The sequence below is a fragment of the Borostomias antarcticus genome (genome assembly GCF_949987555.1).
Source record: "Borostomias antarcticus genome assembly, chromosome: 17".
NCBI lineage: Eukaryota > Metazoa > Chordata > Actinopteri > Stomiiformes > Stomiidae > Borostomias > Borostomias antarcticus.
In genome coordinates, this window is record NC_140250.1 from 12,501,370 (window position 1) to 12,513,751 (window position 12,382).

Genomic DNA, 12,382 nt, shown 5'->3' on the forward strand with positions numbered 1-12,382 from the left:
AATTAAAGTTGCACTGTCTGTTACTGTTTAAGTCCATTAGCCTGCTCACTCGTTATAGAACATTAGCTGAATGGTATCAAGTAGGCCTACTTATATTAAATAGGCTGTTCATTTGTGATAACTATACCTGCCTGCTTTCCTGTCACAGAGTTGTCACAGTAGAGTGTGTGTGTGTGGGGGGGGGGGGGGCATAGGTTGCCACTTTGATAAAGATGCATTACCCTACAGCAATCCAGTAGAATGATGAAAGGTTAAGTTAGAAGCCTACAATCAAAATTGCACTGTTACTGTTTAATGATGATATTAGAAAACATTTAGCCTTTTTTCTTTAATTGGACAGAGAGAGAGAGAGAGAGAGAGCTGACGTAACCTAGTTAATACCTACCTAATGTCACCTAGCTAATAGCTAACTGATATTATTAGGCTACATTAGCTAACTAGCTACTGACACAATAAGACAACTCATGAGGGAGAGAGAAAGAGAGAGAGACTGATTTTCACGTTAGGGATAGTACTAGCTAAAGGTAAAGCACATCAATATATCATTATAAAAGGAAAATGAAGATGTTTACTAATGTAAGCCAGTGGCCACATACTGTACCTGTAACATGCCTGTGTCTGCCTCAAAAAGATATTTAGGCCCAGTCCCAATATCCACACTAAACCCTCAGGCCCTGAGCCCTCACAGACTTATTGACGTCACCTGGCAAAGTGGTTGAGTGTGAGAGGCTGCAAGGACTCGAAATGGCATAAAAAGTAATGGGACAGCACTTGCGACATCAAAATATATTTCTTACTATTGTGGGTGTGGGACTTTATATTTTACTTTTCAATTTTACGTGATGTTTTTCTTGTAGGCTACAGGTAAATTAATTTTGGGCTGAGTAAAATCACCTTTACATTATCACAACCCTCTGTGTTACCCTCAAAACATTTCTGTTCAACTTGTTGAAATCATTTCATTTTGTGGTCTTAAGCGAACTTCCTGTTCATGTTGGAAATCTCAATTCAAAGAACACTGCACCAAGATGGATGATTAATGTCATGCAGCTTTTAACTGGGAAATCATATGATTTAGAGCAACAGAAATCAATGTAATTTATAGCCTACACATTTTCTAACAAATCAAATTATACAAACCCATGGGGTTGATAACCTATACATACAAATATTGAAACCCAAATAATTATAAGGCTACTTGTGCAGATAAACAAGTCCAGCTGAAAACATGAAAACATATTTTGTTTTGTAACATGAACATTAGGGTTGGTTGATCTGTCCGTGCTTGTTTATTGGCTGTTCTTCAGGTAACCCCGTGTTTCACGTCACAACGATATAAACTGTGGGTAATTCCCTTAGGCAAAGTCTGCAGAAATGCAGATTTATGGTAAAGGAGCATTAAGGGCTCAAAATGTCTGCCAGAGAGCCCTCATACACTTGAGGATTTGACAGTGGGACACCTCTAAGCCCTCGCGCACTTAGCGTGAACATGCCTCAAAGTCTGTGAGTCCGTAAGGGTGTACATTGGGACTGGACCTTATTCAACTGATTGACTAACTCTCACAACTATCAAGTGCACGTGCATTTGTTTGCTAGGAAAACGAGAGAGGGTAGGTAGGGCATCACCCGGGAGTAACACTTTATTTTCCAACCTGATATTTCGATTCAATCTAAATCTGTTAGGCAGGGCAACCTCTGCACAACAAGAATTTATTTATAAAAAAGGTTTAGCTTGCAGAAAAAAGGCACTTCTCTGAGAGAGGTGAAGAGGGCAGCATCTCTCACCCCCCTTGAGGTCTATGAGTGCATGTGTCTGGTCTTTTGTTCACTTGAGTACATTAATGGAAAATCAATCAAATGAAAATCAATCAAATGCCTCGACACATGCACATGCACACACGCGCGCACACACACATACACAAACATACACAAACACACACACAGAGACACACACACACACACACACAATACAGCTCTCTCTTTCTCTCTGCAGTCAGGATCAGTTAGAGCTCACCAATAGAGATGGTGGGGGTTTCTAACTCTTACCCTCCTCTGCACTCCATCCCTCCATCCATCTCTCCATCTCTCCATCTCTTCCTCTCTCTATACCTTACTGTACATACTCTCTCTGACAGCTGAGGATTTACATAGCCCTGCTCAAACAGAATGTGTGTGTGTGGGGGGGGTGGGGGGGAGTGTCCATGTTCGTGTGTGTGTGTGTGTGTGTGTGTGTGTGTGTGTGTGTGTGTGTGTGTGTGTGTGTGTGTGAGAGAGAGAGAGAGAGAGAGAGAGTGAGAGCGAGAGAGAAATATTCTTGGTTTAGGTTAAGTGCACAACAGCTCTAATTACACAAGAGGTGTGTGTCCATGTTCGTGCATGTGTGTGTGCATGTGTGTGTGTGCGTGTGCACGTGTGTATGTGTGTGTGTGTGTGTGTGTGTGTGTGTGTGTGTGTGTGTGTGAATGAGTGTGTGTTTGTGTGTGTGTGTGGGAGTATGTGTATGTGTGTGTCCATGTGCACAACAAGTCTGATTACACAAGAGGTGTGTGTCCATGTTCGTGAATGAGTGTGTGTTTGTGTGTGAATGTGTAGGTGTATGTCCATGTGCACAACAACTTGGGTTACACAAGAAGTGTGTGTCCATGTTTGTGCATGTGTGTGCATGTGTGTGCGTGTGTGTGCGTGTGTGTGTGTGTGTGATCTCCTACCTGTTATTGTGATGTTACTGTAGAGGTTAGAGAGCTGCTCCTTGAGGAGAACTAGCTGCATCTGAGCAGCTTTCTCCCTCTGCAGCTCCAACATCATGTCTGGGTGGTTGGCCAGTTTACAGCCCTTCTGCTTGTCCAGGGCGATGTCACTTCGCACTATGTCTGAGTGGGAAACAGAGGAGAAGGGGTTCACACACACACACACACACACACACACACGCACGCACACACACACACACACGTGCACTCCTGAATCTCCTCAGAGTGCTCCCAACAAGACACTTTCCTGTGATCCTTCAGATGAAATAAGTAATGATGTCATGACACATGGTAAAGCAATCCCTGATTCTGAGAAAACAAGAAACATTGCATTACATTATTACATTACAGTAATTTAGCAGACGCTTTTATCCAAAGCAACTAACAATAATTGCATTTAACGTAGGAAAAGCCAATGTACTACTACGTGCCAGAACTCACAAATAAATCTCCTTTCTAAAACAAGTGACTAAGAGCATAATCTAGTGCTGAAGGCAAAGTGCAAGAATAGCAATCTAATATACAATAGGGGCTTAAGAGGATGGATCGTTGTAGTGAAGAATCTAGGGAGAAATGTCTCTAACATCTACAGAGTATTACTGCTATGTATTTGATTTAATGTGTCTGTTTGTTTTCACGTGGACACTGTAGTCGATAGAGTGAGGGAGACAGCTGATGCTGCTGCTGCTGTGGCCGTTCAGGGTAGTGGGTGTCAAGAGATCACACTTAGGCCACAGGGGGGGGCCTCTCCTCTGGGGGCACACACTCAATGGCACATCTCTAAGGGACACTATAAACACAACCTAGACTGACAACCAATGGTGATTAAGATATCATGTTAGGGTGACAGGCGACACATCTGTATGGTCACTCCTCCACCAATCTAGCTTCACTAGGCCCTAAACGGGCAGGCCTAGGCGTGGGGGGTGGGCCGAGAGAGCACTATTTAACGTCTCAACCAAACCTTGAGACTTCGATTTGGAAACGGTAGGCAACTCAGCCGGACAGATTCACTGTTCCCAGCAGGCAGGAACGCTGATAACACCATGCAGGGAGGGAAGTCAAAGGCCACGACTTCACGCCACAGCCAGCAGAGAAGCAGGGAGAGAGAGAGACTAGGGAAACATCCCAGTCAATGTGATTGTATCTTTGTACAATAAATCTGTCATCTGTCGCCGCTTCCAATCCTGTGTCGGGTGATTTCATCAATGACTATCACAACAAGAAGGCTATTAACATCGTGGTTCATAATTAGATGGTGCTGCAACTCTTATCAAGGCTTACAAAAAATACACAACGCAGAGCAACAGAAGAAGAATGCCAAAAGCCAACAGTAGTACTTCTTGAAGAGATGAGTTTTGAGGTGGACAGCAACTCTGTCCTGACGTCAGTGGACAGTTCGTTCCACCACTGCGGGGCCAGGACAGAGAAGAGCTGTGGGCAGGGGCAGGGGCCTTGGAGTGATGGGGCAACCAGTCGCCCTGAGGTAGCAGAGCGTAGCGGTCGGGAGGGGGTATATGGTTTGACCATGGCCTGGAGGTAGGAGGGGGCTGTTCTTTTCATTGCCCTGTAGGCTAGCGCCAGAGCTTTAAACTGGATGCGAGCCGCTACAGGGAGCCAGTGTAGGGAACGGAGGAGGGAAGTTGTGTGGGAGAACTTGGGGTGGTTGAACACCAGGCGAGCAGCAGATTTCTGGACAAGTTCCAGAGGTTTAATGGCTGACTCTGGGGCCCCAGCAAGGAAGAAGTTGCAGTAGTCCAGGCGGGAGATGACCAGGGCCTGGATGAGCACCTGCGCTGTTTCATCAGTGAGGAAAGGGCGAATCCTCCTGATGTTGTAGAGTATGAATCTGCAGAAGCGTGTGACGGATGTGATATGTGCAGAGAACGACAGTTGGTCATCCAGAGTCACATCCAGATTCCTCGCAGTCCGAGTCGGGGTCACCACTGTGTCTTCAATGGTGATGGCCAGGTCCCGGTGCGGGCAGCCCTTCCCCGGGAGGAACAGCAGCTCAGTCTTGTCCAGATTGAGCTTGAGGTGATGTGTTGTCATCCACTCCGAGCTGTCAGCCAAGCACCCAGCTATGCGCATCTCCCCTTGTGTATCAGAAGGGGGAAATGACAGGACCAGTTGGGTGTCATCAGCATAGCAGTGATAGGAGAAGCCATGCGAGCGAATGACAGAGCCCAGAGATGTAGTGTAGAGGGAAAAAAGGAGAGGATCCAGGACAGACCCTTGTGGAACCCCCATAGTCAGACTACACGTTTCCAACACGACCCTCTCCATGTCACCTAGGTAGGAGCGGCCCGTCAGGTAGGGCTGAGGGAAAGCATCCTGATGCAAGAGATGTGTTGATGAGGTGGGTTAGGAAGGGAAGGAGTTCGGGTGCAACAGACTGAAGGAGAGTTGAGGGAACAGGGTCTAGGGAGCATGTGGTGGGGCGGGGAGATGTTACAATGTTGAGGACCTCGTTGGGGGAGAGCGGAAAAAAGTGGGATAAGGTGGGACGTGGAGAGGAGGGGAAGAGCGGAGAGGGAAGAGAGGGTGGGGAGGTGAGGTTGGTGCACGGAGCAGGGGATGGGAGAAAGAGGATCTGATATGGTTAACTTTCTTGTCAAAAGAAGTTGCTGAAATCATCAGGGAGAAGGGAGAAGTTGGGAGTAGGAGGTGGGGGCTGGAGTAGTGAAGAGAAGGTTTCAAAGAGTTTTTTAGGAGTGGAAGCAGAGGTTAGAATTTAAGAGCAGAAGAAAGCAGCTTTAGCAACAGATAGGGAGGAGGAGAATGCGGAAAGAAGAGATTGGAAATTAAGAAGGTCTGCCGAGTCTGCCTTTTCTCCATTTACGTTCAGCTATTCTCAGGCTGTCTATCAGTACGCACTGAGTCCGACAGCCATGGGGCAGGTGGAGTTGGGCGTGCTGGCCTGGAGGTGAGGGGACAGAGATTGTCCAAGAAGAGGAACGAGTAGAGAGGAGAAGATCAGTGGCAGTAGAGAGAAGGATTCAGGGGCAGGGAGGGCAGAGGTAACGGCTGAGGAAAGGTCAGTAGGGGAGAGCGAGCGGAGGTGGCTACGGGTAGTAACCATGTGGGTAGGAGGAGGAATTATGGGGGAAGAGTGGAGGGAGAGGGAGTAAGACATGAAATAGTGGTCAGAGAGATGGAGGGGACTGACAGAGAGGTTAGGGGTGGAACAGTGTCTAGTGAAGATGAGATCCAGCTAGTTGCCGGCTTTGTGAGTAGGAGGAGAAGAAGAGAGGTGAAGATCAAAAGAGGAGAGGAAAGAGACAAGAGGTTCCACTTTCTCACTCTGGATGCTGAAGTCGCTGAGAGGGATGAGTGCAGACCCATCATCAGGGAAGTGCGAAACTAGTGTATAAAGCTCCTCCATGAACTCACCAAGGGGGCCTGGTGGGCGATACACAACAGCAATGGTGAGCTTGATTGGATACGTGACAGAGACAGCAGGGGTTCAAAAGAGGGTGGGGAAAGCTGTAGAATAGAGAAGAGAGAGTATTTCCATGTTGGGGAAATGAGCAGGCCAGTACCACCACCTCGCCTCACAGCTCTGGGAGTGTGGGAGAAAGAATACACATCTGACAGAGCTGTGGGTGTGGCAGTGTTCTCTGGTGTGATCCATGTCTCGGTGAGAGCAAGAAAGTTGAGGGAGAGCGAGGATGCATAGCCTGAGATAAACTCAGCTTTGGGCACCGCCGACTGGCAATTCCAAAGTCCTCCTGTTACCATGTGCTCTCTATGAGTTGAGACAGTAGGATAGATGAGGTTAGAGGGGTTACGGAGTCTGGGGGTGACCCAGTGTCTGCGTGACCCCCGGAGAGAGGACACAACTGGAGTAGGATGCAAAGACATAGTGATAACAAAAAAGGTACAGAAGTAAATGTAGACATTCTATTTTCCTGACATAGTCTTTTTTGGCAAAGTCGCTCTTGAATAAGTTGCCCAGTGGCTTTGGTCACCCTAGTCTTCGGTCGCACACCGGAGGGAACTGTCGCCTTCTGGCTGTCGTCGTCTAGGGCAGCAGTGTTTAAGGCCTGTTGAATCGTCTGCCAGGAGAGTAGGCCATTCCCTCAGGGCAGTCACCAGGGCAATTAGTCTATCTCAAAAACTAACTCTCACAATAGAATCGACTATCAAAACAGCTTCACAATGGCACTGACGACTAGCACTTAGCACTACCTATTACAGTAAGAAAATTATACTTAGTAAATTCTAGTTCAGTCTGTAGATCCAAGTCGCTTCCAGAAGTTAAAAGCAATCAGAAACGTATTCCTTTTTAGTACTGTTGGGAAGAAGGGATTTATTTTAACTATGCCGCGTTGTCATCACTGTACATGTTTTCACATCACCCTCACAGTCATCCAGGGCCCTCCAGGAGAGAACAACAAAACAATACTCATAACAACAACATAAAGTTTAAATATACAGTACACAGTAAAAAAAAAAAAAAAATCAGAATGTGATGGCCGGCCTCTCTCACCGTCCTCGTAGTTTTTCAGGTAGTAGTCTGGACCGGGCCCCCGGAACTTAGCCAGGTTCTTCAGGTTGTGGAACTGCAGGAAGTCTGTCCTCTTCCCCCCGAAGCGCAGGTAGGCGGGGGACAGACCTCGGGCCAGGGTCACCAGGCGCTTGGAGCTGCCGGGGCAGACAGGAAACAGGCGTGGCAACCATATTAAGGACTCACTCTGAAGACCCAATAGTCTAAACAACTCTGACACCTGATTCCCTCTGATACTTTGCTGTCTGGAAAACGTAGTTACCACAGTTACAGTTAGGGTAGGGTATCCCAAGATGCCCCCCTGAGGTAAGTATCTATCTATCTATCTATCTATCTATCTATCTATCTATCTATCTATCTATCTATCTATCTATCTATCTATCTGTCTGTCTGTCTGTCTGTCTGTCTGTCTGTCTGTCTGTCTGTCTGTCTGCATTTTTGATGGCATGGCCCCTTTAAGAGAGTGAGACAGATGTCTTGTTTAAAAGGCAATTATAACACCTCCACCCCCTCCAGAAATACCACACACACACACACTAATACAAACACACATGGGCATACCCACAAACAAACATACACTTACGACACCTGATATGGGTTACATTACACATAAAACTGAAACGCATGCATCCAAAACTGAAGAAGAAATAACTCAGCGTCAACAGTGTTGAACAACCAAATATTGATCTGACTGTAGATAATATTTAGCTTTAAAATGTATGCCCATTCCTAATCACTTGCCATAACATAGCCTAGTTGCATTCCCCCTTCAATCCCCGTCGTGGTTGTTTTGTGCGTTATTCTTTTGTAGCCAGATGTTAGTTGTCTTACTGTTGTGATCACATTGTTAGCATAAGTGGGACTGGGAAAGACATTTTTGGTTCATTATGAGTCTGTGGCGGGACATAAAGCGAGTTACTTTATTTAGCTAGCTACTGTAAAACATGATAAAACCACTTGGTTCATAGAGAAATAAATCACATAGTGGTTAATAACTAGCTAGTGAGCTGGTTTTCTAACCGACTCATCTCACTGAGACGGCGAGGTGCATGCAATTCTCGGCAGGCATGCAAAACTGGGCATCACACCCTATATGGGATGACCGTAGCACTGGACGGGAGTGTATCATGCCCCACTGAACTTTTTACCGGACAGCACATGTCAAGAACCACTGATTCAAACCACTTCACAGGCAACACATGCATACCCTTGGGTTCTGAGAAATACAACTCCTGCATATCAACTTCAGACAGTAGGCACTTGTGGAGATATTCGGGCTACAGACAGACAGACAGACAGACAGACAGACAGACAGACAGACAGACAGACAGACAGACAGACAAACAGACAGACAGAAAGGCACAGCTTTAGTAAGGCTGTTCATTAATATCCTTACCACTGCCGGCCTGACTGCCTCTAGCTTGTTTAGCCTTGGCCTAACTTACATAACTAGCTTCAGCCTAACTTAAGCTGGCTAAATGTTGTGATACATGTTATTAATAAGCATTTGTGGAGTTTGAATTTGAAACACCATGCAGATCATTTGCACTATATTTTCATGGGGCATCTTCCCCACCAAGGGAGACATCTTGCCCTCAGGGTGGGGAAGGCCCCCTTTCAAATTTGTTTATTATTTTGCATTAATATTAGCAAAGTTGTTTGTTTGTTTCAACTTAAATGCTATTAGAGTTCAATATGATCAGATGTGATGCTGAAGAAACGTTCTGTCTGCCCTTAATAAAAGAAGCCTGAGAAATCAGAAGTGAGTGCTGTTATTTTCCAAATCCAAGTTCAATATGACTAACATATACTAAAATCATAGCCTATACACATATTGGGGGGAGTCTTAGGCTCCTCTATGTATCCTTATGATACATTTTTATATATTTTGCATAAAATATCAGATTTTATATCAGATATAACAGAACTGTTTTGTGGATAAATGATGAAAATAGTAGTCCAACTTCAGAGTAGGCCTAGTAGACTATTGAAATCAAACTTCCAGCTCCCACTGCAAAGTGCCAGACCAAAGATAGGCTCTAATACTTATCCAATTATATTCATATGTAGAACAGTTAAACAAAAATATAGACTTCAACTCCATTGCAAAGGGAGTAGTTTGAGGGATTGGCCACAGACACTGTTTTATCATAGTGTGCATATAAGTATAGCATAGTGTGCCTATAGGTGTATAGGCCTATAACAACCCAGCCGTCAGATTGAGTCGTTAAATACGTTCCTCTTAGTATCTGTCTCTTAAACAATGAAGCCAGTGAAAGCAAGTATTTGCTTCATTGTTCCTTGAAAGCTATGGCAGATTTTCCATTGCAAAATGCTTGTATAACCCTCTCGGGTCCTCTATTTGGCAGTTGAAAAACAGTTCAAGAGTAAGAATGATTCTCCTTCTTTGACCCAAGTTTCGGTTAACCTACCCTAATCCTTGACCCTGGCTGTCAGTCACAAAGCACTATGGTTAAGATGTCTCGTTCAAGTCCATAGCTGACTGTATCCAAAAGGTATCCAGAAGGTGGACTTCTGACCACTACTACTGTTTTCACAAGTTTCACAATCTCAATATGACAGTATAAGTGTTCGTTATTATGTATAGGCGCACTTGAAGGAAACGTGACAAGAGCAATTTCCCACGTGAACAGTTTCTCAAGATCAAGCGTAGGATTTGTATTAAAAGAATGACAAGCCTCAAGTTGACTGAATTGGAACACTTTTCACAGTGATAGGCCTAGCCAAAGGGAATCAATTTGAGAGAGCTCGATAAGATGTCAGAAACTGATTTGCGATTTTAAACAATATGAGCATAAAAGAAAATGGCAAGATCTCAACATTTAGTAGCCTACAGGCCGTCGAAGCGCATGTCCAGAGCTTCAACTATTAGTATCGGTAGGCCTTTTCCACTAAACTATATTCATATGAAACACACAGCAATGCATACTACACATTAATAGTACCGACAAAAAACCGACAAATTAAAGTTTAGCTGTAGCCTGTTATCTGCATTTGGATCAAAATCATCTCTGAAACAAAAATTGGGAAACTGGTTCATTCGATCCTGCAGAGGATAAATTGTAAAGCGGTATATGCTCAAATATGATGATGATGATTTTGTTATTATTAGTAGTAGTCATAACACCATCAATCCTTTTTGTTATTTTGTGTAATTATTATTGTTGTTATAACTATTATGCCTATTGTTATTATCAGGCATATTATTATTATCATTATTATTACTATTATGTGTAGGCTAGTAGTAGTTGCAGTAGGATAATTGCTACTATTATTTTGGTTTTAGTTATTTAATTGTTTTCATTATTGATGTTCTCATTATTATAGGTATTATATAGATTATATCATAGATACCTATGATATCATTAATTTACTTGAAAGCCTACATAAGATAATATTTCTACATCCCTTTTCCTTTGAAACGTAAATATATGCCTATATATAAAATTAATGATAGGCTACAAGAACAACTGTGTATAAATGACAACCTGATGTAGAAAGTGGCAGTGCCTCATAAGTTAATAAAATCTCAGTACATGTTCATCAGACCACAATATTGTGAACAAGGCGCGAGCTCACACACATCCGCAGAGAAAGTTCACATCAGCGCGAGGCCTTTCCCGAAAAGTGACATAATATAAAACAAAATGAAAGGAAAAACACTTTTGAAAAGGTAAGTCATTCTGTATGTCATATGGTTTTTAGCACAAAGGCGTCTGACGCAGCTGCCAACTTCCAGCTGCACACTTAAGATTGTTTTTGTAGGTCATTGATAGAAAGTAAGACCTGGCCGCAATGTCCTCAATAACTTTAGAGACTGGAGTAAGTGTATTCAAAAGATGGTGCGAATTTGGAGGTGTTCAGAGATTGTTTCTCTAGTTTCACTAGAGTTAAATCATGTAGTTGTACTGTGTTGAAATATTAGATCGCGTTGGTTTAAGATTTAATATCTTTGTTTTAAGCTCCTGTTATAGTATGTCCCTGCATATCCTATCTATCTATCTATCTATCTATCTCTCTCTCTCTCTCTCTCTCTCTCTCTCTCTCTCTCTCTCTCTCACTCTATCATATCTCCCTCTTCATTTCGCATTCACTTACCGTGGCACGGAGACATGGATAAGAGAGGCATGGAAACAGATTTAACCAGCTTATTGCACTCAAGTTATGACGTTACATAAGGATAGAGTAGAATATGCAAGAATATCTTTTACGCAACATAATGACGCAATCGGCTGTGAAGGAAGGGTTAGGCTTACTCGCGTGTAAAGATTATTTGATTGAAATGGCAAAGTTTATGTTTTTAACCAAGACTCATCCGGCCGTGATTCTCGATATTCTCGAACAGTTTGAAACGTCTTCGAGGCAATCAGAGACAGGCCCAAGGAACACCAATAGCCTAAATGATCTAATAGGGTTCTGTTGCATGTAATCCCAGTGATGGTCCTCATGTAGCCTAGTAAAGCGAATCTGTACACGCTGAGCTCCACGCTTGCACCGCTCCACGCGTGGACTTCTGTAGCCATACCAAGGACTATTCAAATATTTGATTTGCGCAAGAGAGTGAATCATGATGATAAACCAATTCGATGATAACCTAAACTAATAAAACGGGGACATGATGTAGGCCTACCTCAGGAAATCTAGCCATCCGTCTTTGATGATCGACGGGTCCAACTGTAAAGAGAGGAAGTTGTCGTTCAGAACCTTCACCGGGCTGCGCGTGTTGACGTCCAGGAGAATCAACGTCCTCTCCATGAACCCCGGTCGCTTCCCGCCCGGTAAAGGTCTCCGATAAGAGGCAGAGGAGACCACAGACTGCACCATCAGAGCGACTGATGCCAGCCAAAGAGAGGAGCCTGAGAAGGGGCACGGCGACGGCTTGGGCATCTTCCCGGTAACGGACACCAGACGGAGCAACTGCACGTTATGGGAACCCTGCTGTGTTGCTTGTGGGGAAGGTGAGAAAAAGCTACCTTCCGTCCGGATGTCCTTCTCTGCTCTAGCAGCATGTATCTGCTCCTGCGTTCCTGTGCTCGTCTCCCCTCCGCCCCTCCGTGTTTTTTGGAGCTGGAGAGAGAGGAGCGCACGCCCCGGGACGGCCTTC

The 12,382-nt window shown here is 44.5% G+C and overlaps 1 protein-coding gene across 1 annotated transcript in view; it reads right to left on the minus strand.

Annotated features, from left to right (window-relative positions):
• Positions 1-12,165, minus strand: part of hpse2 (heparanase 2) — a gene marked incomplete at both ends in the record, with an annotated part of 168,878 nt that extends 156,713 nt beyond the window's left edge. Inside the window, 3 exons of the mRNA XM_084452250.1 lie at positions 2,709-2,870; positions 7,240-7,394; positions 11,909-12,165. Coding sequence (XP_084308376.1) covers positions 2,709-2,870; positions 7,240-7,394; positions 11,909-12,165 — 574 coding nt within the window. The remainder of the gene's footprint in view (positions 1-2,708; positions 2,871-7,239; positions 7,395-11,908) is intronic.
• Positions 12,166-12,382: the final 217 nt, after the last annotated feature.